This window comes from Notamacropus eugenii, chromosome 2, assembly GCF_028372415.1.
Source record: "Notamacropus eugenii isolate mMacEug1 chromosome 2, mMacEug1.pri_v2, whole genome shotgun sequence".
Taxonomy (NCBI): domain Eukaryota; kingdom Metazoa; phylum Chordata; class Mammalia; order Diprotodontia; family Macropodidae; genus Notamacropus; species Notamacropus eugenii.
The window spans coordinates 254,019,459-254,045,467 of record NC_092873.1 but is presented as its reverse complement, the minus strand read 5'-3'; the positions used below and the strand labels follow the sequence as shown (position 1 = coordinate 254,045,467).

The 26,009-nt window shown below is 38.8% G+C and overlaps 1 protein-coding gene across 1 annotated transcript in view; it reads left to right on the top strand.

The window, feature by feature from the left end:
- Positions 1 to 968: 968 nt before the first annotated feature.
- Positions 969 to 26,009, top strand: part of LOC140527137 (solute carrier family 22 member 2-like) — a 42,262-nt gene continuing 17,221 nt past the window's right edge. Inside the window, exons 1-6 of the mRNA XM_072643846.1 lie at positions 969 to 1,472; positions 2,695 to 2,798; positions 10,791 to 10,945; positions 15,762 to 15,930; positions 21,086 to 21,200; positions 22,474 to 22,580. Coding sequence (XP_072499947.1) covers positions 1,062 to 1,472; positions 2,695 to 2,798; positions 10,791 to 10,945; positions 15,762 to 15,930; positions 21,086 to 21,200; positions 22,474 to 22,580 — 1,061 coding nt within the window. The 5' untranslated portion in view covers positions 969 to 1,061. The remainder of the gene's footprint in view (positions 1,473 to 2,694; positions 2,799 to 10,790; positions 10,946 to 15,761; positions 15,931 to 21,085; positions 21,201 to 22,473; positions 22,581 to 26,009) is intronic.

Sequence of the window (26,009 nt, the reverse complement as noted above, 5' to 3'; positions counted from 1 at the left end):
GGGGCAGTTGAGAAGAATGCTCTTATAGGAAAAACAAACGTGCAAGAAAACTGGATTAAATTTCTGGCATTTATTATACAGATGAAACAATAGGTGACCTACTCTCTTTGGCAACTTGAAAAAAAAAACGTTCTGGATTCTGTTGTCAACCTGCATAGACAGACTGATTGTTTCCTTTTCTGACTGACATACTTCCCTCGAATTTACGTGCATTTGCCAGAGTACCTAAACATTCCCTGCTAACGTGGACAAAAATGCATGGGACTTGTAGAGAGCAGAATGAATGCATTAAACCAAAACACAAACAGTAAAGTCTTTATAAAAATATTTAGGTCAAAGGTAAGTATATTTTATGAGGATGAGACAAGAATACCAGACTGAGGGCCCAAACATTTACTTTTCATTAGCAAAATCATGAACATCAGAAATCAAAACTGGAGATGCCCATCTGCCAACACAAGGTAAATAACTTCATGGCTGAATGTGAGAGGCACTCAGTACCACAAGGAACACAGAGAAATCCTAAACTGGTTTGGAATTGAGTTACAACTTTGTCCCCAGACCACATATTAACATTTTGGTCTGTAGTGAGGCCAAAGAAATAATAGTTTACCTTCTTGTACAGATGTACAGATGGACTATATGTTGGATATGAATATATTTGGTTCTTTGGCACTCAGTTTCACTGAGATACAATGAATGGATCTGGACTCTGTGAAGGTGCTCAGATTACTCACCTGTGTTATTTACACAGAGGAATAATTGTTTGGTGTGCTTGTATTAAGGAGCAACAAACAAACTACCAATGATATTGCAACAAACACATTCAGCCCGATTGGCTTCCTAAGAGTCACTGAACATACATCTCACTGAACAAAGAGCCCAGTTGGAAGTGACTTTCACAAAGTAAAGGTCTAGACGAAAGGCTGGTCAATTTGTAAAGTAAATTAACTGTCACCCTTTGACTTTTGGTCAAAAGTTTTGCAGAGTTCTAAACAGCCTGTCAGCAAAGTTTTCAAGCAGCGCTGAGAACAGCAGGACGAACACTGCCTCCAGAAATAATGCCCACTGTAGATGACATTCTAGAGCACATTGGGGAGTTTCACTTATTCCAGAAACAAACCTTTTTTATTTTGTCCCTGATTTCTGCCACTTTCACCCCCATCTATGTGGGGATTGTTTTCCTGGGCTTTACTCCAGATCACCGCTGCCTCAATCCTGGAGTTTCAGAGCTAAGCAAACGATGTGGCTGGAGTTTGGAAGAGGAGCTGAATTACACAGTGCCAGGCCTGGGGTTTCCAGGAGATACTTTTATCAGCCAGTGCCGGAGATACGATGTAGACTGGAACCAAACAGCCCTCAGCTGCACAGAACCCTTAGCCAATTTTACCAGCAGCAAGAACCACATCCCTCTTACCAGCTGTCAGGATGGCTGGGTGTATGATACTCCAGGCTCCTCCATTGTCACTGAGGTAAGTCTTAGCCAATTCCTCAAGAAACTGCTAAATGAAACACACGGACTGTGTGTTGGACATAAATATATTCGATTCTTGGGCACTCAATTCACTGAAATACAATCAATGTATCTGGCATATGTGAAGGTGCTCCTTATACAGAGGAATAATTGTTTGGTGTGCTTGTATTAAGTAGTGACAAACTAGCTATGAATGATACCACAACAAATACATCCAGACCAATTAGCTTATCTGGGGCATTTCCAACAGTCATTGAACACACATCTCCCTGGAACAAAGTACCCACTTGGAAGTGACTCTCACTGAGTTAAGGTCTAAATGAAAGGCTAGAAATGGGACCAAATGACTGAGGATTTGTTTCCTTAAGATGAAAGTTACAGCTCATCTTTTTATTTCTCAAGACGTAATCAGAGTTAAGTGACTTGCCCAGGGTCACATAGCTAGTCTGAGGTCAGATTTGAACTCAGGTCCTCTTGACTTCATGATCAGTGGTTAACAACTCATCTTGATGCACCTAGATAGATTTGTTTCTGGAACCCAGGCACTTTGGAACAGCTTTAATTGTTAGGTAATTTTGTTCTTGACATCTTTGCAACTTCTGCCAGTTGGTTCTAGTTCCACCAAATAGGACCCAACAGAACATGTCGAATCCCATTTTTGTATGACAGCCCTTAAAATATTTAAAGCTAACTTTCAAATCTCACTAAATCTTCTTTTCTCTGATACAAGTTTGAACTAGCTGACCTCACAGGGTTCTTTCAATTCAAAGATTCTACCATACTATTATGCCTTTCAACTGCTGGCTATCATGTAGATATTGTGTAGACTTGCTGGGCAAGTCACATCCTCTGAGGGGCTTAATTTTCTTATCTTGAAAAAGATGTAGGTTGGACTAAATGGATTCTGAGGTTGTTTTCACCTGTGAGGCTCTGATCCTTGAAGATAGAGTGTGACTGTTACATAGCAATAACTAGACAAATAAAGCTAACCAAAAACAGTTGCTACTGCAGGTTTCAGTTTGCAAATTTCCAGCTGTCTCAAGAAAGTGTTAAGAAAGAAAGCTTTTAATTTATTGCCTTTAAGCCATACCAATTCAACTTCACAAATATCGAATACACACTTGCTATAAGCTCAGCACTGTATGAAATGCTCTGTCTCTCTCATATTACTGGTGAGAATTCTTTTTCCCTATCTTCTAACTTACAATGTGTCTCTGCAGTTTAACCTGGTGTGTGCCAATTCATGGAAACTGGATCTGTTTCAATCGATTGTGAATGTCGGATTTTTTATTGGTTCTGTGAGCATCGGTTACATAGCTGACAGGTATGCCTTCAATAACATAGGATTTAAACATGCATTCTGAAATAGAACCTCTTAAGAAGAATTGGTGTTCCTGGTCTTTTGGAGAAACTATATTTATAACTCCATTGGTGTAAGGAATTCTTTGGAAAGAAACTCCTCTGAAACTCACCATCTTGCATTATAAGTCTAAAAATACACAAGTGAGTGATCTACAGCACTGAGGTGAATGACTTGCCCAGGGTCACACAGTCAGTGTCTGAATTAGAGATAGGACTTGAACCCAGCCCATGTTGGATACGGGTGACTCTATTCATTAAAGATTCTCTTGGGCTTTTTATGGCTCTCTTGAATTCACAAGGGCCCCATTGGATTAGGAAGGAGAAAATAAAAGACAAGATAGTAAAAAAAAAAAATGATACCCATTATACCAAGCATTTTTATTTTTATCTTTATCTCTACCCCTCGAATTTCATGTTTTCCCTGAGTACCTAATAATCTAACTGCAAAATCATGACCAAGTAAAAATACTTCACATTCTTCTGAGTTTAACATGTTTCTTCTACAGCAAAGTATAGTGGAAAAACCATTGATCATTGAGTCAGAAAACCTAGATCAAGTCCCATTTCTGATTCTTCTAGGCTGTTCAAGACCCGGGAGGTCATGTAAAGTCTCAGAGCTAAGCTTTTGCCACTATAAAGTGGAGCTGATAACATTTGTACTACCTTTCCTACTAGGCTGTTGTGAGATAAACATTTTGTAAAGTTCTAGCTGCTAGATCAATGTAAGTTAGTGTAAGCAAAGTTATCGTATTACTGTCTTCTCTTGGTTGTCTTGAGAATAGTAACAAATATCTCTCCTAGAAGAGGAGGGGGCAAAGAGAGCTGTGTTTTAAGCATCAGGGAGCTCTTCCTTCTTGGTGTTTTCCCTTTCACCAGCCCACTAGCTTCCACGGTTCTTCACCTCTCTTTACTCGACTTCCCACCCAGCTAGCTGGGACCCACCCTTGATCAGCAATAGACTCCCTGGCCATGTGTTGACTCTGTCGACCAGAAAGAAGCTTATCTGAGGTGACCCTGTGGGCTAGATACACATCGGATGTGTGACAGAATCTAGGATAAAGAGTGGGAGGAAAACATTCTGGGCCTCCTCAAGGAAAGCTAAGAATCTGATCATCATAACATCAACATCAGCCTGGAAGATATGGAAAGATCCCCGCTCAGAAGAGAAGCAAGGTGAACGATACTCTTAGGCAGAGTCCCACAAGCTCTAACGGAGTTTTGGATCTAAAAGAGTAGGCTACAAACTAAATAGAGCATTATTTCCCTCTTCAGATATGTATCATCTTGGAACTCTAGGATAATGGTGATGGAAATATACTGGCAGTAAAGATGTGATATGACTACTGGGTCATCCATTTTTTTTATATTCCAAGTAGAACATTACACAGAATTCTGTTTCATATATCCACAAAATCTTCATATATTCATATTCTCAAAGAGTGCCTGTTTTGACCAGGATTCTTAAGTCATAAGTGTGCTTGCAATTCTAAAAGCCCTGCATTTCGTGCTGTTCCCATGCTGCCCTCTGACCCCTTGTAGCCCTCACTTGGCTCTGTCCTCCCCAGAAGCGTCAGAGTATTTGCCCAGCTTCCCATGCCCTATTGCAAAAGGTAATCTTACAGCACAATTCTTGCTAAAGTATTAATAAGTGACAGGGCTTAATGCGTTACTTCCCTCAGAGACATTTACAATTTAACAGAGGACTGACTAAAAGGGAACCAACATGGTGGATGAGAGAGGAAGATAATTTTAGCAAAGAGCATTCATATCATAAGAGTCATTGCATAGGTGCCCATTCTGGCTCTGTTCATTTGGATGTTCAAAGAAGACAGTGAATTATGTATGACTTTTAATCACAGGGGATAACAGAAGACGTGTTTGGAAGGCCATTACAAGGTCAGTACCTCCTGCATCATTAGGGACCCATTAACAATTTAAGATCCAGAGTCCAATAATGACAGTCTGGGCTTCCAAGGGCCTATTCACCAATTAATTACTTGCTCACTAACAGACTTGGCCAGTCTCACAACTACGCTCCCCACCCCCCACTTCTCTATGCAAAATGGAAGTGAGTGTTGATCTATCAGCATAATGTAAATATATATATACACACACATACATATATGTATATATATACATGTGTATATATATGTGTATACACATACACATATATATATATACACATGTTTGCCCCTCAGCTTAGTTAATAGACTACTTAAAGGCCATGAGAGGTTGGGTGTGACATAAATGAGTTAACAATTCTCATAACCCATGAACGGTATAAGACAAATCTGTACGTTCCTGAGATACAAGCCCAAGCAAATTATCTATCTACATACACAACTTCAGGAAGCATTTTTGCTTGAACTCATTTTCTCTTTCCCTTTCACCCTCTCTCTTCCTCCCTCCTTCTTTCTCTCTGGTGATCTATTACTCATTACACTGTTTGGCTCATTATTCTTTTAAACCAGGAGTTCTTAACATGGGATCAGAGGATCCAGGAGCTTGTATGGGGGGAAGAAAATCATCTTTATTTTCAGTAACCTCTAAGTGAAATTTAGCATTTCCTTCCATTATAAAAATAAGCAACAAACCAGAGTAGTATTAGGTCTCAGCAGACTATCAAAGGGATACATGATGCAAAAAAATGTTTAAAACTTTTTCCTGAAACAATGATGTATTAGAATAGGAATGAAGACTAGTCTTGTGATTTCACTGTTTCGGGATGTCACAGATGAGGAAATTCCCCTTACCCATGTGGTTAGCACCTCTTCTATAACTTCTAGTCTCCTAGAGAATTGACAGATTAAGTAACTGGCCCAAGGGCACTTAATGACTATGTGTCTAAGGTAGGACTTGAATTCAGGTCTTTCTGCCTTTGAGCCCAGTGGTCTACCCATTAAACTTTATCTCTGCATTCTTCCTTACCCCATCTCCAGCACAGTGCTTTACCTATAAAGTAGGCCCTTAATAAGCATTTGTTGAATTCAACTAAGTTGAATTCTTCCCATAACAATTTTGGGAATTCTGCTTTCTTTTCTTGTAAACTTCCTAACAAATCCTTATAGGTCATTTCTGTCCCAACACCATCTCCCACTTTTCCTGTTTTTGTGAAAGCTGTTCTAAAACAATAAGACAACAGTTATGGTTTTTCATGTTCTTTATGCCATATCTATACCATTTTCTAACTTATCTGAGTCATACAATAAAGCTAATCTGATTTTTATATGGCAAAATTCCATGGAAACTCTCTTATGGGGAAGCTTGCTAGACTTTCATCTATTTCTCTAAAAGATTAGGATTTCCCTTAAAAAATAGGATTATAGAGCCACCAAGAGCTGGAAGAGACCTCAGAGGTTATGTAGTCCAATATATGGTCCAATCCCCTCATTTTACAGATGAGAAACGTGAGGCCCAGGAATGCTAAGCGATTTGCTCTAGATTGAAACCATTTTCAGGACACACCTAATACCAAAAAAAAAAAAAAAAAAAATGGAAAGGTGAGGAGCTGTATTCCTGAATCACAGATTTCTTGCTTCAACTTAATCTATGTTAGTAATGACTCAGACTGTGTTATCAAGGTGAGATAAGAAGACCATAGATTCAGCTGGATTCCATTGATTGGACCCACCTGTGAATGAAATCATCAACAGGTGTGTTTTTCAAGCTTCTCAAGGGCAAGAATGCTTTCATTTTTGTCTTCGCATTCTCAGGATTTGGCACATAGTAGGTTATTATAATATGTCTTATTGATTGTGGAGGTGATAGAATGGAATGCCTAATGACAAATGGTAGGAATAGAAACTGCCCATTTAAATGAAAAGGAGCAACTAAGTGGCACAATGGATAGAGTGCCAGGGCTGAAGTTAGGAAGACCTGGGTTCAGATTTAGCCTCAGACACTTACCAGTTATGTGACTCTGGGCAAATCAATTTAACCCTGTTTGTCTCAATTTCCTCATTTATAAATTGAGCTGGAGGAGGAAACAGCAAACCACTCTACAGCAAGAAAATGCCAGAAGGGGTCATGAAGAGTTGGATAAGACAAAAAATGACTAAACAACAACAAATTTAAATTAAAAGTCCTCTGTACAATTTTCATTTGCTTGGTGGGTGGTCTTCTCAAAGTTTCTGTTTGCAATGGAACAATTCTAGACCTACAAAGTTAATAAACAGCAGTAATTAGCCCAACCCAGGGCCTTTTTTTTAAATAGAGATGTCCTTAAGTCCAGTGTGTTTTCCTGTTCAATTCTGTAATTCCATTCTCTAAATCTTTGACCCTAGGTTAAGCAGGGATTAAATTAGGACTCTGGGTTCTGATATTACCTGGCACATGCAAGAAAAGTTTTTGGCTCCAGAAACTCTAAAGGCTTATTATGAAGGAGTTATAATCTGTGTCTGTAAAGGGAAGTAGATTATGAAAAGTGAATCATGTCACACCTATTCTCTGGAAATGGCTTGAGATTCGGAATGTCAATATGGCCCTTATTATATAATTTAGTTGTTTCTTGAGCAAATACAGGGCTATAGCAAGACAAGAATGGGAAGTTTATGAAAGCTGAAGAATTCTACCTCAAGGAGAATAATTCGAGGTCACAATGAGACAAGGAAACTGCCCCATCCTACGTTCCATGTTTTGAAAGGCCTTTATGCCCACCAATGCCAGGCAGGATACAGAAGGAGAAAGTTTTGCCATCTGTTAACTAAAAACAAAACAAAACAAAAACAACTCAAACTTGGGCTTTTTTTTTTCTGACCTGAACTATAAGTTCATCCATATACGGAACTCCCAGTGAGGGAATTCCTTTCACCAAAACAATTAGTAATGTTTCTGCAAACTTTATTCTTAGAGCTTTGACTAGAAACACTGAGCCAGTATGTGACTTGAAACTAGGTCTTCCTGACTCTCAGCCCAGCTCTCTACCTACTATGCCACACTGCCTTTTTTATAACACATACACACACACACACAGATTTTTCCTTTTAAAGCTTCCCCTATTGTTCATATCTTTCTTAGTTCAAATCTGGCCTCAGACATCAGCTGTGTGACCCTGAGCAAGTCATTTAACCCAGTTTGCCTCAGTTTCCTCATCTGTAACATGAGCTGAGGAAGAAAATAGCAAGCCACTCCAGTATCTTTGCCAAGAAAACCCCAAAGGGGGTCACAGAAAGTCAGACGTGACTGGAAAATGACTTAACAACTATTGTTCATAATAAATTGATTTCATTTCTGGGAAAACATTCAGCATTTAGGGACCCATAGCATGGTTCACCCTAGAAGCCTCACATCTCTCTTGGTGAGAGCATTGATTTCAGGCCCAGCTCTCAGGATTGGGACAGAATTAAAATTAATTTTATTGTTTTTAATGTCCCACAAGGAGTTGGGGCTAGGGCAGACAGTACAACTAATTAGCAAATGAGCTTATATAGTAAAGAGCTTTATGAACTCGAAAGCATTAAGTATAAGTTATTATTGAGAGAAGAGATTTAATAATAACAATTAATATTGAATAGTGGAATGGCTGAAGATTTATAACGTACAGATCTTTAAGGATAAAATACAAATCTTCCTTTTATGGAAATAATTTAGATATAATTCTTAGAGATAGCAGGATAAACCAGATAAGTCTATCTCAAAGTCTTGATCAGCTCTGGAGTTTTGTTTTGTTTTTTAATTAAGAACAGATATAAACATTTCAGATATACAAAGAACAAGAGAATTTTATGTGAAACCATGAATTACTAAGTATAGTTTTTAAAAGAAGTATAATATATTAAATTCTTCAAGGTCGTAACAAAATTACTCTGTCTGTGGTCTCTTCTTACCTTTCCAATTTTCTCACACCTTCTTGTGATCCAGGGACAGCCTCTTTGCTGTTCCTCACACATGACATTTCATCCCTAAGCTCTAGTCACTTTCACTGGCTGTCTCCCCACCCTGGAATTCTCATCTCCTGGCTTCCCTGATTTCCTTCAGATATCAGTCAAAGTTCTACCTTCTGCAAGAAACCTTTCTCCATCCTTTTTAATCTTTGTGCTTTCCCTCTGAGACAATTTCCAATTTTTGTTCTCTATTTTTCCTGAATGCTAGAGGATATTGTTTTGAACTTAGAGTCGGGAAGGTGGGTTCAAATTCTCTCTCTGACATTCTCTCTTTACCTCAATTTCCTCATCTGTAAAATGAGCATAATAGAATCTATATAATAGCCCTACCTCATGGAGTTGTTCCAGGGTGCCAATGAGATTATGAACAGACAGCTCTTTGCAAACCAGAAAAGTGCTCAATAAATATTGGCTATTAGTCTTTTCTTTGCTAGCTAGTAGGTTTAGAGAAGATAGTCTTGGACAGTTGATTCTTGCCATAATTCACCTTGAATGTCATAATTCTGATAGGCCAATAGAATGAATACACCAATAGAATAATTCACTTGATAATCTGAATCAAATTCCACCCTCATCATTTCTGAGAAGGTACAGAATCATAGAATCTGCATTGGAAGGGATATCAGATTTCAACGTCATTCCCTGAATCTGAGCAAGAATTCCTCTGCATCTTCCCAGAAAAGTAATCATCAAGTCTTTGCTTGACGATTTCCAGAAATGAGAAATTCAGTATCTCCCAGGAGGTTGCTATTTTGCTTTTGAATACTTTCAATTATTAGGAAGTTCTTTTTGTGTGGAGCTGAAATCTGTCTTTCTCTCCTTGCACTACATTCATTTCTTAAGAAAGGAAGAAAATACCTACAGAAAAGTACAAGAGAAAAGTGATACCAAAAGCATCCCCAGGTTCTTGTGCATCGATTTCCTTACTTTCAAAAAAAAAAAGCAACAGGCTTTCTGTGTCTTGGCAAAGGCTATTTGGGTGACTTGGGTGAAATTCCAGAAATTGGATTTCTGGAAACTTCATTTTATTTTCAAATATTCCTTGGTATGGAGTAAAGAATGTTTCTGCAGAAAGAATAAAACAATCAAAACTGAATGCTGGGAAATTATGACCACGCTTTGCCCCCAAAGAAGAAATATGAAAATAGACCTCTCCCCTACTTTTTGCAGACCTGGGGGTCGATAAGCGTGAAATAATACAGATAACATCAGATATTTTTGATGTTGGCTAGTTTTGCTGAATTTTTCCCCTCTTTTTTTACTCTGTCATAAGCAGAAGTGTGCTGGAGTGTGCTTAAACCAAGATGATTGTTAAATTTTAAGTGTACTCATTTACAACTTGGAAATTGGCAAAGCTACAATTCCAGATTTGGGTTATTGTTTTGTAGATTGTCTAGACTCAAGAAAGTGAAGGATAAAATGTAGATTAAACTTTTAAAATGTGGACCACATATAATTACTCCCTTCCCCCAACCTATTGTTAAATATATACCAGCACACCTCTGATCATAAGAGATTGGGAGGTTAGGCAGGGAGAACGTAAGGGAAAGTGATAAATGTGACTGGAAAAACAAAAGGAGTCCAAAATTTATTTTAAAAATGAAAATCACTTCTTAAAGGGAAAAAAAAAAGACTTCCTGTAGCACTGCTTGATTCTGGGGGAGAATTTTGGTCATTAGGTGAGTAATCAGGGTTTAGGTTATTGTTCATCTTTTGTTTTTGAAGACCAGTGACATCAGGAGGGTGGTGTCTTGACTTGCAAATGAATTGAATTGAAGTGAGGCAGAGCTGTACAAAGTCATCACCCTCACTCTCTCCTCCAGTCATCAAAGCCCAGAGGTAAAGTTCAAGATGGCTAGCAAAAATGGTCCAGGATACAGTGGGTGACTTTGGCCTTTTTATATTAAGGTCTTTCTCAGTATTCATGGAAAAACTCTTGAATAGATGATATTCATTCAGGAAGTCCCCCTATTTCTTTAAATCATAATTAACCAGCATCATTTTTTAAGAGTCTTCAGTATTTTTCATGATTAGCCTAATTCTGCCTTCTCAATGTGTCTGTTTCTTGCCAGATTTGGTCGTAAGCTGAGTCTTTTAATTACAATTCTCATAACTGCTGTTTCGGGAGTACTCATGGCTCTATCTCCAAGCTACACCTGGATGCTAATCTTCCGATTTATCCAAGGACTGGTCAGCAAGGCTGGGTGGTTAATAGGCTACATCCTGAGTAAGAATGCATGTGGTTACAGCTGTGGGAGTAGGAAAAACATGGCCTTCAAAAATAAAACCTGAAAGGTGGGAGGGAGTGTTGGAAGAATCTAAAATGGAGAATGGTTGTGTCTTGACTAATCACAAGGGGAAAAAAAAGTCTAATTTCTAAATAATTGTTTTTTTTTCTTACCTGAAAGAAAAATGATTTGTTCCAAGCCCTCTCAACCAATTTCTGCATTCTTTCTACAAAGATAAATTCCCAGTACATTGAGGAGGTAAATGAAAGAAAGGACAATCTCCTTAAGTTTGTCTTCATAAACATCTGTTTTATTATTAAAGCCTTTTGGAATTTTTGTATTTGGTTTCCCAGAGTGTTACATTTGTGAAGAATTTAGCCTACTGTGCCCATTCAAAGAGAAAATAATAGGAAAACAGGAACCCCTGGATGTTATTCAACTCTGAGTTAGAAGGCTATGTTTGTAAATCTCTATATTTATTTGGCAGTGAGTGAAGTAGAGAGAGAGTTTGTCTTGGACACTGGGAGGCAGGTTCTAGTCCCACCTCTGACAAATATAGATCTTGTGACCACCAAAACAAGTCATTAAATATCCCTGAATGTCCCAGGCAACTCTCTTAAGAATATACCTTGTAAAGAAGATGCCAACCTACATTGGTAGACAGAATTTCTCACTGGGTACTTCTGACACCAATGAAATCACAAGTACAGTCCCTATCCCTATATTTATTTCTCCATATATTTTCTGATAAATTCAATTATTCCTCAAATTACAGACAGAAACTGAGAACCACAGGATCTAAGATGACATAATCAGCTGCTTGCGGTACCAAAAATTAGAAATAGTATTTGGTTTATTTTTCAGCCATTTAGTCATGTCCAACTCTCATGTCTGACTGTGATCCCACGGACCATATTATACCAGTGCTCCTATCATCCACTGTTATACCATGCCCTAAAAGCCTAGATAGTGTTTGCCCTCTAGTCAGAGCAAGAAAAGCTGAAATATTGAATCCTAAAGGCAGCAACATTTTGATTTTTCCAGGAAAATCAACAACAACCGAAAAGGAAATTCCCAACCTAAGAATTATGTGTTCTCAGAGAGAAAACCAGCCAATTTATGAAAATTTACTGCCAATGTTAAATTAAAAATTAAGTAAATTTATTTTAATATTAATTCTTGTGAATTCCTCTTAACATTTCATCCCCCTTAGCTACATTCAAGTAGTTTCTGTGTGGTACAAACTGAAATTGTATTTTGCATATTACCTACATAATCTTATCAATGTGTTACAACCCAGAAGGATGAAGTTGGTTAATCCTCCTATGATGGCTTGGGTAGTGTGTGTGTGTGTGTGTGTGTGTGTGTGTGTATGTATAATATATATAGTGTATATGTATTGTGTATATATGTATGTGTGGATATGTATATAAATATATAGTGTATATGTAGAGTATGTGTATATATGTCTATGTATGTATACACACATACACACACCTGGTCATACTAATGATGCAAATTGTGCTAAGGAGATCTTGCAAGGTGAAGGGAAGGTAGCTTGGTTTTAGATATAATCCTTAATATTAAGGAGTCAATAGTATAAATTTAAATTTTAAGTTCTCAAGGAAAGTTTCAAAATAATAAACCCCCTCTGCCTTCAATCCATCACTTTTTAGAAATACCTTTACCATGAATGTTGGGATGTTGGGAGACAGGGAACTGGAAGGAGAGCCTCCGCCACCATCATTCCCATTCCATTACTTATTTTTAATGTCTCCCTATCCAACAGCTGGTTCTCTATTGCCTGTAAACATGCCCATGTCTCACCTATCCTGAAAAAACCCTTAGGTATGATCCTTCTATCTTTGCTATCATCCTTTATCTCTTCTGCCCTTTGTGGCTAAAGTACTTGCAAAGGCTGCACCTACTCTCTTTCCTCCAACTCTCTTTTTAACTCATTATACTCTATCTATCATTCCACCAAAACTCTTTCTCCAAAGTAACCAATGATCTCTTCATTGCCACATCCAATTGCCTTTTCTCAGTCTTCATCCTTTTCCACTTCTCTGCAGTCTTTGACACTTAATGCCCTTCTTCTCTCTAGGTTTTAGGGCACCCCTGCCTCCTGGTTCTCCTCCTACCTATCTGACTACTCCTTCCTAGAACATTCACTGGATCCTTCTCGAGATCACAGATTCTAGCCCTAGGTGTCCCTCAGGGTTCTGTCCTGGGACCTCCTCTCCTCTATTCGACTTCACTTGGTGACCTCATCAACTCCCACAGATTTAAGTACCATCTCTATGTTGATGATTCTCACTCAGATCTACCTATCCTACCTCACTGCTCACCTTCAATTTCCTACCTCTGCCTTTCAGACATTTCAAACTAAATAGACATTTTAAACTTAACTTGTCCAAAGCAGAACTCATCTTTCCCCCAAGCGCTCAGCCCTGACTCCCTTCACTGTTACAAATGAGGGCAAACTCATTCTCCCAATCCCTCAGGTTTGCCACCTAGATGTCCTGCTGACTCCTCACTATCTTTCAAAGCCCCTCTCCCCCACAATCACCCCATTGCCAAGGCCTGCCCAGTTACGTCTCCCTTCTCTCCTTCAGTACTGCCAGCATCACCTCAAGCCTGAATTATTGTGATGGCCTACTGCTGGGTTTGCCTGCCTCAAGTCTGTTCCCACTTCAATCCATCCTCCATTCAACCACCAAAATTATTTTCCTAAAGTGCATGTCCAACTATGTCGCTGCCAACTCAATAAATTCCAATGGTTCCCTATTCCCTCCAGAATCATATATAAAATGCTCCATTTGGCTTTCAAAGCCCTTCATAACCTAACTCCCTCATACTTTTCAGTCTTTTTGCAACTTAACTCCCCCTCCTACTCTTCAGTTTAGTGATGTCCTCCTGGCTATTCCATGAACAAAATATGTCATCACTTGTCCCAGTAACCTTCTCCCTCATCAGTTCTGCCTGTTGACCTTCTTGGCTTCCTGTAAGTCCCAACTAAAATCCTGTGTCCTACAAGAAGACTTTCCTAACCCCTTTTAATTCTAGTGCCTTTCCTCTCAATTATTTCCTACTTACCGTGTATATAGCTTGCTTTGTATTTATTTGTTTGCTCTTTGTCTCCAACATTCGATAGCGAGCCCCTTGAGGGCAGGGACTGTCTTTTGCCACTTTTTATACACCCAGAATTTAGCATAATGCCTGACACATAGTAGGTACTTAATAAATGCTTATTGACTGACTAGGATTCCCTACCACAATAGAGACTTATGGAGATGGTATATTAGTCACAAAAATTTAAAACCTCATTTGGGAGATAATTAGAAGTAATTTACAAAAACTTTAATAGTGGAATTTATGTTAGAGTGACAAATCTCCAAATTAAAATTAGATTTTTAAAAACATGTCTGTGGCTTATTGAATATCTATCTGGAATATTAATTTGTTTGTTTTTAGTTTTAAGGCCACTATGCCTAATTTCATGTGTAGTATGGGATGGTAGATAGACAGCTGGCTTCCAATCCAAGAAGGACTATTTCTATCACATTCTGGCTATGTGACCTTGGGCAAGTCACACTGTCAGTACTAAATGACTGTCTAAGCCAAGAAGCTGTAGAGAAGGTTCTGACCTCATCTGGTAAGAGTTTCCTCATCTAGGAAGATCCCTATACACCAATGAAATCACAGGTCTCAGCTCTATCATAAATCTGAACCCTATGGATTTAAAATTTCAATTCACTTAAACATGGATTTACTTCTGTGGTATTTAAAAAAAAAAAAAGGAGGAAGGGGGTGGGGGAGGTTTGCCAAATATAATCATGGTAAAAGAAATGCTCCACCAATTTAGAAGAACCGCTTTTGAGTACTTGTTTAGATACGAACTACGTGTATGCTAATTTTTTATCAGACCTGTGATTTTATTGAAGTGTGAGGAACTCCCAGTGAGAAAACTCCCTCTACCTATGCAGGAGAGCTTTTGTTTTAAAATTTATGGACTTAGAGAGTTGCCTAGGGCAGAGATGTCAAATGTAAGAGACAAGAGACCCTTGGAAACCTAGTGTAACAGGGGAATATTTAACAAAATAGATAAAAATACAATAGGACATAGTTAATGTTAACATGGTTTTCTAAGTCCATATGTGGACTTGAGTGGCCCCTTGTTGGACACCACAGGTCTAGGACCCCTGAGCCCTAAATGCCTCACGCAGAGTCCCACCGTCAGTTCAGTGTTAGGCAGAGTAAACCCAAATGTTTTGGACTGCAAGGCAAGTTCTATCCACTAGGCAACACTGTCTTTTAATGCTCATTCTAAACTTCTTTATGTATTTAGGCACAACCTTGTTTTTTAGCCTATTGCATATGCTTAAATGGAAGAAAATCAAATTTCTTTACAAAATTTCTTTTCCATTTTCCAATTTTTCACTAATTCTGACTTGTCTTCCTGGAACCAGTTTATGGGAATTAGTGAAAAGTTATACAGTATTTAGTGGAACAGGGGTGATGAAACGGGTCAGGGGTGTTCTGGCTCTATGGAGATGGACAAATACTGTAGTGGAATGCCCAGCACGTCCATCCCCATAGGCTAGAGCTCTAAAGGTCCAACTCCATCATTCCTTTCATATTAGGAAGCACCTAAATTCCAAAGTTTCAAGAGTCTCAAGTGATCTCATAAAGCTCTTAGAAAGGGAAAAATGTAGGGGGCATTTAGGGAGTTCCAGCTGTTTCATTATTTAAAGGCATTAATGACCCTTTGTCTCAAATCACCCTGGAAACTGACCATTTGCTTTTGTTTTCTAGTCACTGAATTTGTCGGCCTGAAGTACCGGAGGACTGTGGGAATTTGCTACCAAATGGCTTTCACCGTGGGCCTCCTGATTCTGGCAGGGATTGCTTATGCTCTGCCTTCCTGGAGATGGCTGCAGCTCACAGTTTCCCTGCCCTACTTCTGTTTCTTGCTCTACTATTGGTAAGACCCTGTGGGAATGGAAAGGAGGTCATTTTCACATTTTTCTCTTATCATATCTGATCCTGAGCTTTGTACCAGGAATTATAAGACTGCATTCTAACCCTGAGCCACAGGAAGCCCCATTGCACGCTGAAAGGCAAAGAGCATGCTGTTAATCATTTCCCTTGGGACTATATGCTCTTTTACACAGTGATCAAAGAGCTAGGTGTCTTAAGGCATGCACAGCTATAGAGGCTACTTTCAGGGGGGAGTGAAAATTGCTTCCAGCCACAGCTGCAAATTCATGATTGTGAACACTTTAGAAAGACTCCCCTTCTCTGACTGCTCGACTATCTCCAACATCTCTACTTTTCCCTTTACCATCTAGAGTATTCTTAGAGGATTCTTAACCTGGGGTACACAGACTCCTACCCCCAAGGGTCCATGGATAAAAATTTCAAGGTGTCTATGAATTTGGATGAGAAAAAAAATGTTTATTTCCTTTATTCATGAACTTTAAAGAAAGTATCCTGAGAAGGGATCCATAGGCTTCACCAGATTGCCAAAGGTATCCTGGACACATATACAAAGAGGCATGTTCAAGGGTTATCTCTTGAGATCTTCTTAGAGAGCTCAGGAGCATCAGATACTACTGATTGTCCAGAGTAAATAAGGAAGGAAGATGGTAAGCTCGTCAGCCTAGCTCAGGTTAAAAAACAAAAAAAAGTATCTTGTCCCAAGATGGGTCTTGCTTTTCATAGCAGCTCCCCTGCACATAGATGCCTAACCTAACTTTGATTTTTCCACAACCATGGGACCCCAATTGGGCATAAAAGAAGGCCCCTGATCATATAAAAAAAAGTAGAAAAATCCAAACCTTTTTAATTAAAGAAAAATTAAGCTGACCTCAGGAGTCATGAGACATGAGAAGACGTGAGTTCAAATCTTACAAACTGGCACATACTTGACTCTAAATAAGTTACTTAAGGTCCCACTCCCCTGAGGCAATTGTCTAAGACTATGAATTGCCAATACTTATGGAACTGTATTAATAGAGGAAGTGGGGGTGGGGGGGTAGCTTCCTGATGAAATCACAAGTCCAGGGAGTAAGGACTTCAAGTATCAGTACAATAAGGACATTTCCTTAGATTTTCTCCACCCATATTTTACAGAGGGCATTGAGCATCTGATAGGAATTATGGTGTTAACACTAGAATTTTCTCCATACTTTGGCACCTGGGCAATTTTCCACTTAGCATTGCTGGGCCGCAGTTCAGTGCTATTTCCGCCACAGCACATTCTCACTTCAAGTAGTTTCATTCTTGCTGAAACATCTCTCCAATATTTACTTTTCTTCAATTCTGCCATCTCTAGTCCACCCTTGCCACACCAACATGCATCCCTATCCTGTGGGTATCTCTCCCTTTCATACCCCCTGAAGAATTAATGACTCTACCCCCACCCCAGACTTAAAGGCCACCTCAGATTACCCCCAAACACACATAGAAGATCAGATCAGAGAACTAGACCTGAAAGGGACTTTACAGACCGTTATTCTCCAACCCTCTTATTTTACTTTTAGATAAGGAAACTCAAGCCCAGGAACTTTTAAGTGAATTGACCAAGGTCATATAGTAGTAGTTGTTGTTCAGTTGCGTCCAACTCTTCATGACTTCATTTGGAATTTTCTTGGCAATGATACTGGAGCGGTCTGCCATTTCCTTCTCCAGCTCATTTTACAGATGAGGAAACTGAGGCAAATAGTGTTAAATGACTTTTTAAGGATCACACATCTAGTAAGTATCTGAAGCTGAATTTGAACTCAGGTCCTTCAGACTCCATGTCCAGTGCTCTATCTATTGTACCACTTAGGTGCCCACATCAGAGATACCCTCTAGTTTTCCCCTCTATTTTCATATTGACATACACTTAATCAAAATTGCTTCACAAATTATGCAGATCAAATTGTTCCAATGAATCAAGTGGCAAATAGATTTAAGACAATCTTTTGTGCATGGGCTTTTGATGGTGAGCCAGTAACCTCATCTTCCCATATGCCAAGAACATATATCACCCAAGAACATGATGTGCTTCTGGATTCCATAGAACATTATATTAATTAGGTGAGAGGTTCTTTTACTTCCACGGAAAGTGTTCACACTCCAGGATTACAAACTTGTGGGAGACTTCCTATCAGTCTTTTCCTTTTATTTATCACATCTTCATAGACCTCTTTTTCCTACTTCCAATTTCTCCTAAGCCCCCTTGGATTTTCATCTTTAAATCAAATTTAAAAAACCAAATATGCACATGTATTTGAACCTCAGTGGAAAGAGCACAAGATTTTTAGTCAGAAGACATAGTTATATGGGCCTTAGCTTCCTTAACTGTAAAAATGAGGGAGTTTGATTAGAGTGCTTCAAAGTAGCTCTAAATGTGTCATTCTCTAGTGAGTTTGAGATGTCTCTTGCTGTTATTCTTTGTTTTTCAGTCATATTCAACTCTTCATGACTCCACTTGGGGTTTTCTTGGCAGAGATACTGGAGTAGTTTGTCATTTCCTTCTCCAGATCATTTTACAGATGTGGAAACTGAGGCAAAAAGGGGTAAGTGACTTGCCCAGGGTCACACAGCTAGTAAGTGCCTGAGGCCAGATTTGAACTCAGTTCTTCCTGAATCCAAGTCCAGCACTTTATCCACTGAGCCACCTAGCTGAAATATCTAAAGAATATCCAATTTGAAATGTATAATAGGCAGGTCATGATGTAGAAATGGAACTCAAGAGAGAGACTGGGACTATGTATAGAGATCTTGTAGTCATCTGCATAAAGATGACAATTAAACCCATGGAAACTGATGATGATGATGATGATGTGTATGTGTATAAGAGAGAAAAAATAGAAAGGAGAGATTAGAGAGATCAAAGAGCAGAAAGAAAACAGAGAAAATAAAAAAAAAGAAAGAAGAGAAGAGAAAGAAAGAAAAAAGAGAAAGAACTGAATCTTTAGGTACATCCACAGTTAATGGGTACAAGAGAGATGTAAATCCAGAAAAGGAGACCAAGAAAGAGTAGTCAAACAGGTAGCAAGAGAATTAGGGAGAGAGAACAGTATTAAAAAATCCCAAAGAGGAGCGAGTAGTGAGGAGGAGAGGGTAGTCAGCAGTTTCCAGTGAAAAAACACTTCCAGCAAGAAGTATGAAAACTGAGGAGGGAGTGTGTGAAGAGTTAGATTCAGGAATTAGGTCATTGATAACTTTGGAGAGAGCAGTTTCAGTTGCATGATATAATTAGAAACCAGATTACACAAGGCTAAGGGGAGATTTTTTTTTAAAAAAAGAGCAGAGACACCAAGCTTTTTTGAGAGTTTATATTAAAAGGGAAGGAGACAGATTGTCAACTAGCAGGGATGGTAAGATCTGGTAAGAGAGTTTTGTTTTTGTTTTTTTTTAAGAGTGGAGGAAAGTTGGGTGAGGGGCAGTTAGTTGGCAGAGTGGATAGTGTTGGGTCTGGAGTCAAAAAGACTCATCATCCTGAGTTCAGATTTGGCCTCAGAAACTTTATGACCCTGGACAAGTCACTTAACCCTGTTTTCCTCAGTTTGTTCACCTGCAAAATGAGCTGGAGAAGAAAATGGCAAACCACTCCTGTATCTTCACCAAGGAAATCCCAAATGCAGTCACAAAGAGGCAGACACAGCTGGAAGGACTGAACAACAACAAAATTGTTGCATGCTTCTACTGCAACTGGAAGATGTGAGTTTAGGAACTTCTTATTAAGATGGCAATGTGAAAAGTCATAGAATAGCTCAGTCCTTCCAAATATACATAGTAGGATAGGAGTGATAACCTGGCAAAGGAGTGACATGCCAAGGGATTGGAGATCATGGTAAGGACAAAGGATAGGTTTAGAGGTAGTAGGGATTAGGGAGAGATAGAATGATGGAAGATTGTGATCAATTCTCATGTGACATGGACTCAATACTCTTTACCATTCTGGTTGCCTTCTCTGCACACCCTCGGGCTTATCAATGTCCTTAAGCCGAACTGCCTTGAACTGAACACAGTGATCCAAGTATAGCCTGGCAAGGTCAGAGTACAGAGAAATTATCACCTTCATTCCTGGGAGCTACATGCCTCTTAATGCAGCTCAAGATCCCATTAGTTTTTCATCACATCACTCATTCATGTCAAATTTTCAATCCACTAAAACACCTAGATCCTTTGCAAAATAACTCCATGCCTCTTTTGGCTTTTATTTGTGGGGTGGATTTTTTGTATCCAAGAGTAAGACTTTAAATTTACCCCACTGAAGTCCTTATTCAAGTCAGCCCAATGCTTATCAAGATCCTTTTGGATCCTGTCTCTGTCTTCTGGTGTGTCTCTCCCAGTTTTGTGTCATCTGCAAATTTGTTGAGCATACTATATGTGCCTTTATCCAAATCATTGATTATCCTCCTACTGACCCAGGTTTGGAACCCCAGTCATTTGAATAGGGTTAAGGTCATTTCCTTTATCTGGTCAGTTTCTAAGTTCTGTCCATTCTACCTCCATGACATTTTCTTGCACCTCTCTTCCCTTTTCTCCACTTACATGCCCAGGATCCTAATTTAGGACTTCATCAATTTCCACTCAGTCTACTGCAATATTCCTCTAATCTATCTCTGCTTTCATTCTTCCCCTTCTGTAACCCACCTGACCAAAAAAACATTCTTCCTTAGATGCAGGTCTTTCCATGCTACTCCCCTCTTCAAAAACATTCAATAGCTCTCTTGCTTCTAGTCTAGAATATAAATGCCTCAGACTCTCAGTTTTAAGACCCTCTACAAGCCACCTTCAACTTACCTTTCCAAAAGATTCTTGCATCATATCCACTCCTTTTGCAGTCCTCATACATATGCTTTCCCATTTCTTAAATTCTACATTTCAGTCAAGACAGACACCTAGCTGATTACCAATTTGACATTCCATACCCTGCTTTTGTGAATTCTTTTAAGTCATACTCTATATTTAGAATACATTCCCTCTTCATCTCTACTTTTCCCAGAATCCTCATCTTCTGAAAGCTCAGTTCAACTTCTCTGTCAGGAGGAATAGTGATCCAAGTTCTGTTAATTGTTTAATTAATTAAGCAGTTCAAATTATATTATTTTGGTTTTTTCTCTCATACTCTATTGCAGGTGCCTTCCAGAGTCTCCCAGATGGCTGATCTCTCAAAATAAAAATGAAAAAGCCATGAAAATTATTAAGCACATTGCAAGGAAAAATCAGAAATCTCTGCCAACCTTTCTTCAGGTAGTTTCTGTATCTCACCTAGAGAAAGGTGTGAAAGGAGAGGGGAAGGAATAATTATAACCTATGGTCATGGTAGCTATAAGCCAAGAGGCATGGAATCATAAAAAGTCTTATTATCAAATCCTCTCATTTTATAGAGGGGGGCATTTGAGGGGAAGAGGTTTGGTGCCAAGGTCACTCATCGAGTTAATGGATGGAACCTTGGTCCCCAGAGCTCTTTCCATTATATTATGTTGTAGCTAAGATGATTACCATTTTTTTTCATTTTAGCAGAAACACAGGTGACATGGAACAGGATATTCGGGATATTTTGTGGAATGGTAAATTAAGCTAGACATATGCTTGAATATGAGGACCCCTCATTCCATGCCAATAACTAAATGATTTCAGGGCTCTCAGTATGCTTGAGATTTATGGAGGCATAGTTGAGGTCTAGACCCAGTAGAACCACTCTAGTTTCCAAGTGTCTCATTAGGAGCTAGACTAGAGGACACATTAGGTGGATTGGTCTCTAGTTCTGATTGAATGGGAGTCCGAGGGTTGAAAAACACAAATTCAATTCTCAGTCAGTCAACAAGCATTTATTTAAAAATGCTTACTGTGTGCCAAGCAATGTTCTAAGCAAAACAAAAAAGACAAAAACATGGAGCCTATTCTGCAGGAACTTGTATTTCTAGTACTTTGCCCAAAGCCTGGCACATAGTAGGTGCTTAATAAATTCTTACTGATGGACCTACCTACTAATAGGGGAGACTATATGTAAATAACTGTGTACATACAGTGTAAATGGAAAGCAATGTAAGGGGACAGCTAGGTGATGCAATGAATAGAGCATGGGCCCTGGAATCAGGCAGACCTGAGTTCAAAACTAGCCTTGGACACTTACTAGCTGTGTGACTCTGAGCAAGCCACTAAACCCCAATTGCCTCCAAAAAAAAATAATATCAGAAGGAAGGTACTAGTAGTAGGGGGAGCCAGGAAAGCTCCCTGCCCCCACCCCCATCCCTCAACCCCACCTGAAAAGAATGGAATTTGAGCTGAGTATTAAAGGAAACTAGGAGGTAGAAGTGGGGGAGAAAATGTGCTGGGCATGGGGGAATCACCAAATGGGGTCACAAAGAGTTGGACACAACTCAAAACAACTAAAAAACAACAAATCCTTGTTCCTCATTTTTTCACTCAAGTCATAATGCAATTTTTTTCATATTACTCAGGGACATTAACATCATGCATTAACCATTATTCCATCTTCACTTATTCTTTTCATTCTCAGAGCCTTAAACCTGATGAGGAAGACAGTAAAAAGATGAGTCCTTCCTTTATTGACTTGGTCAGAACACCTCAGATGAGGAAGCATACTTTGATCTTGATGTACAACTGGTAAGAAGTACCAGGAGCCATTCATCACATGATTTCTATTTTTGTGGAGGGGTGAAGCAGGAGGAGGAGGGGAGATAGAGTCTGGACCTGTACTTGCCTTCAGGCAGGAAATTGCTAGTGTGTTGGTGGTGGTCTTTCGTTCTAGAAGAATACCAATTGGATTGAAACCCCTTCACATATGTACATTAGCCATTCATCTAGAACTTACCATCTTAGAGAGTAGCCTGGGGTACTGAGAGATTGAATGACTTAGTGGTCACATGGCCAGTAGCTGTCAGAAGGACTTTAACTCAGGTCTTCCTGACTCCAAGGTCAGCCCTCCCCTGACCCTTATCTCTCATTATTCACGATAATATAGCAAAAAAAAAAAAAAAATCTATTCAATTGTATCCCATTTGTCCACACTAGCTGAAGGTAGCCATGGCATCAATCATTCAAAGATGATCACATCTGATTATGACTTCGGACAATATTGAAGTTATTTGCACTCCCGAAACACCAAACAAATAATGATTATTTATTTACACATTGTTTCCCTCATTAGGATGTGTAGTCATTGAGGGTAAGAGCTATTTTTTGCTTTACTTTGTATCCCTAGCACTTAGCACAGTGCCTGGGACATGGTAAATATTTACAGCCTTAAGGCCACATGTGGCCCTCTAGGTCCTCAGGTGTGGCCTTTGACTGAATCTAAACTTCACAGAACAAGTGCCCTTAATAAAAGGATTTGTTCTGTAAAACTTGGACTCAGTCCAAAGGCCACATCCGAGGACCTAGAGGGCCACATGTGGCCTTGAGACCACAGGTTCCTCACCCCTGGAACAATAGAAGGAACAAGACAGTCAGTTTATGCAAACAATTTTTTAATAATTTACCATAACTTCTCCTATCTGGGTAGATATACTTCAGATACAAATAATTACAAGTAGGTAGTATAATTTTATTTTTAAATATCTCTATTTTCTTTCCCTTGTGGATTAAAAAAATGCAATATATCAATTGCTACAACTTGGTCCTTCAATATATTCTTAAATTCTGGTCTTTCTACTGTTAATAAATGCTTACTAATTGAATGACTGACTGATGGTAGGGTCAAACTGTCCAGAAGGACATAGGTAGCAAGGATTAAAAAAAAAAGTCATTCATGGGTGATTGATCCATCAGGTGGCTAACAAATGTCTGACCCTATTTCCTATTTCCAATATTTTAAAATTAAACACTGCTCCTCCAGATTGTTCATTGGTTCATTCAAGGAGCATCCTAGCCTTCCCAATCCACTAAACAAAGAAGCCTCCAGGAAATTGTAAAAAACTACCCTGGCAAAATAAGATGAATGGTAGCAGGGCCTCTCTCTCTGGCCCTTTACCTCACACCTCATTTACTCCCGATTAATCTTCAAAATTAACCAATAAAACCAAAGATCATCAGAAGTGAATTTTAAAGTTTTTCTGCGACTTTGATAACAAAGGATTTCTGGATTATTTCTTCCTTCCATTTCCCAACAATTATGAAAGAGCTTCACATTTTACACAACAGATAACTAAATGATTTTATCCTAAATATTTTAAAAGTGCAATTAGTAATATCATGATAAACTAGGCCAAAATGATGGGTTGGCGTTAGTCTGTGGTTAATAACATACATATCATTAGCAGAAGAAAAGTACAGACATAGGCAACAACCACTGTTGGTTTCCTAAAATTCACATTTGGTAGAATTAGAAGAATTTCTGGTTGATTGCAGTCACAGAATTACAGAATGCTAGTGCTCAAAGGGACCTTGGAATCTATTTAGCTCAGAAGATGCTTCATTTTACAGAGAAGGAAAGTAGAGCAAGGGATCTCAGAGGTGGGATTCAAACCTATTGCACTGCAGTTTCAGAGTCTTTACATGACATGAGGAGGAGACGGCTAGAAAAAGAGGAGAGAGGAAGGGAGAAAAAGAAGAAAAGGGAGAAAGGAGAAGAAAAGGGAGAAGTGTTTGTGTGCACGTGTGTGGAAGGGGCCATATTCTCACCTCTTAGCAATCTGAAATGAACTCTTTCTGGGTGTTATTACACTTCTAGTGGTTTTCAGGACAGTCACGTATGAGATCATGTTTAATCTACTTTTGGGGGAAGAAAGACTTGAGGGATGGGTAAAACATTCTGCAAATTTTAAAGCCTATACAGTTATCCTTTCCACATTGTGACTTTCTCCACTGTGGTTTTGATATATCACGGATCAGCATAAGAAATAAAATGGGAATTTCGGGGGAGTTTTGTGGAAGCCACAGATGACATACAAAGGTGGGCAGATGACACAGAGCCTATGACCAAATACTTAACCCAAACTTTGCAATAAAGTACTGTAAACACCCCATAAAATAAAAAGAAAAAATTCCGATTTCCTCTCTAGAGAGAGACAAAAAATTTTAAATGGATTTTCCAGATCATGGGGGGCACCACACCCCTAACCCCCACAATGTGGAAGGGATAACTATACTATAAACTTTTCAGTGAGGGATGGAGGGGGGGGATGGGGCACAGTTGTAGACCCAGTAAAGAGAACTTTTGGAGAGGAAATTCCCTCTACTAATGCACCATCAATAACTGTTTTGTAGCATAGGGTTTTTATTATGATCTAATAAATTCCCAGTGACTAAATGAAATAAAGACATCGATAATAAAGTGATAGATAAAAATGGCTTAGGATCAGTTCAGTTTTTGGAGTAACTCCTTTTCTTTCGGCAATCTCTTTTTCGGATCATTTTGTGATTTACCGTCAAATCCAAAAACAAAAAATATAAGTAGGGGAAAATAAAAAGTTACATATTTACTTATGAAAGACTTGACTAGGAAGAAAACTTCAACCATTGACTGAAATGAAGTCCTAGGGTGTTCTCCAGTTTTCACAGGTGATTAAGCAGTACCTTAATTAACAATGAACTTTGTGCTATCTGTTTTAATGACCAACAAGAACTCTTTTTTTTTAAGAACTCTTAAACTGATAGTCTAGAATCTTAAGAAAGAGTATTCATACAAGGTCAAGGTTACATAGGCATATGCAGCATATTTCATTAGGGTGTACATTCAAAGAATTTTTAAAAGGTGAAGTTTAATCAAATATTCAATCATAAAAGGATATTATTTTGTTCATTAAACAAAAGAAATTTAAAATTAATTTTTTTCGAATTTACAACTGAATTTTCCTTTAAAATACAAAGTTACATTTTTTGAACATATTAGGGTATAGCTGGTCATACTTAGCGCACCTGGGTCCATCGTCCTCCCTAACTACCCCTGCACCATGTGAGTATCTCCCCCTCCATAAAGTTTGCTTGCTGCACTTCCTCTTTGTTTGTTCCTGCATTAGAGGTTTATTTGTTGGCATTCCTTCTCTAAGCCATAACACTTCTTTCTTCTCTTAGAAGTATGAACTGTAGTCCAAG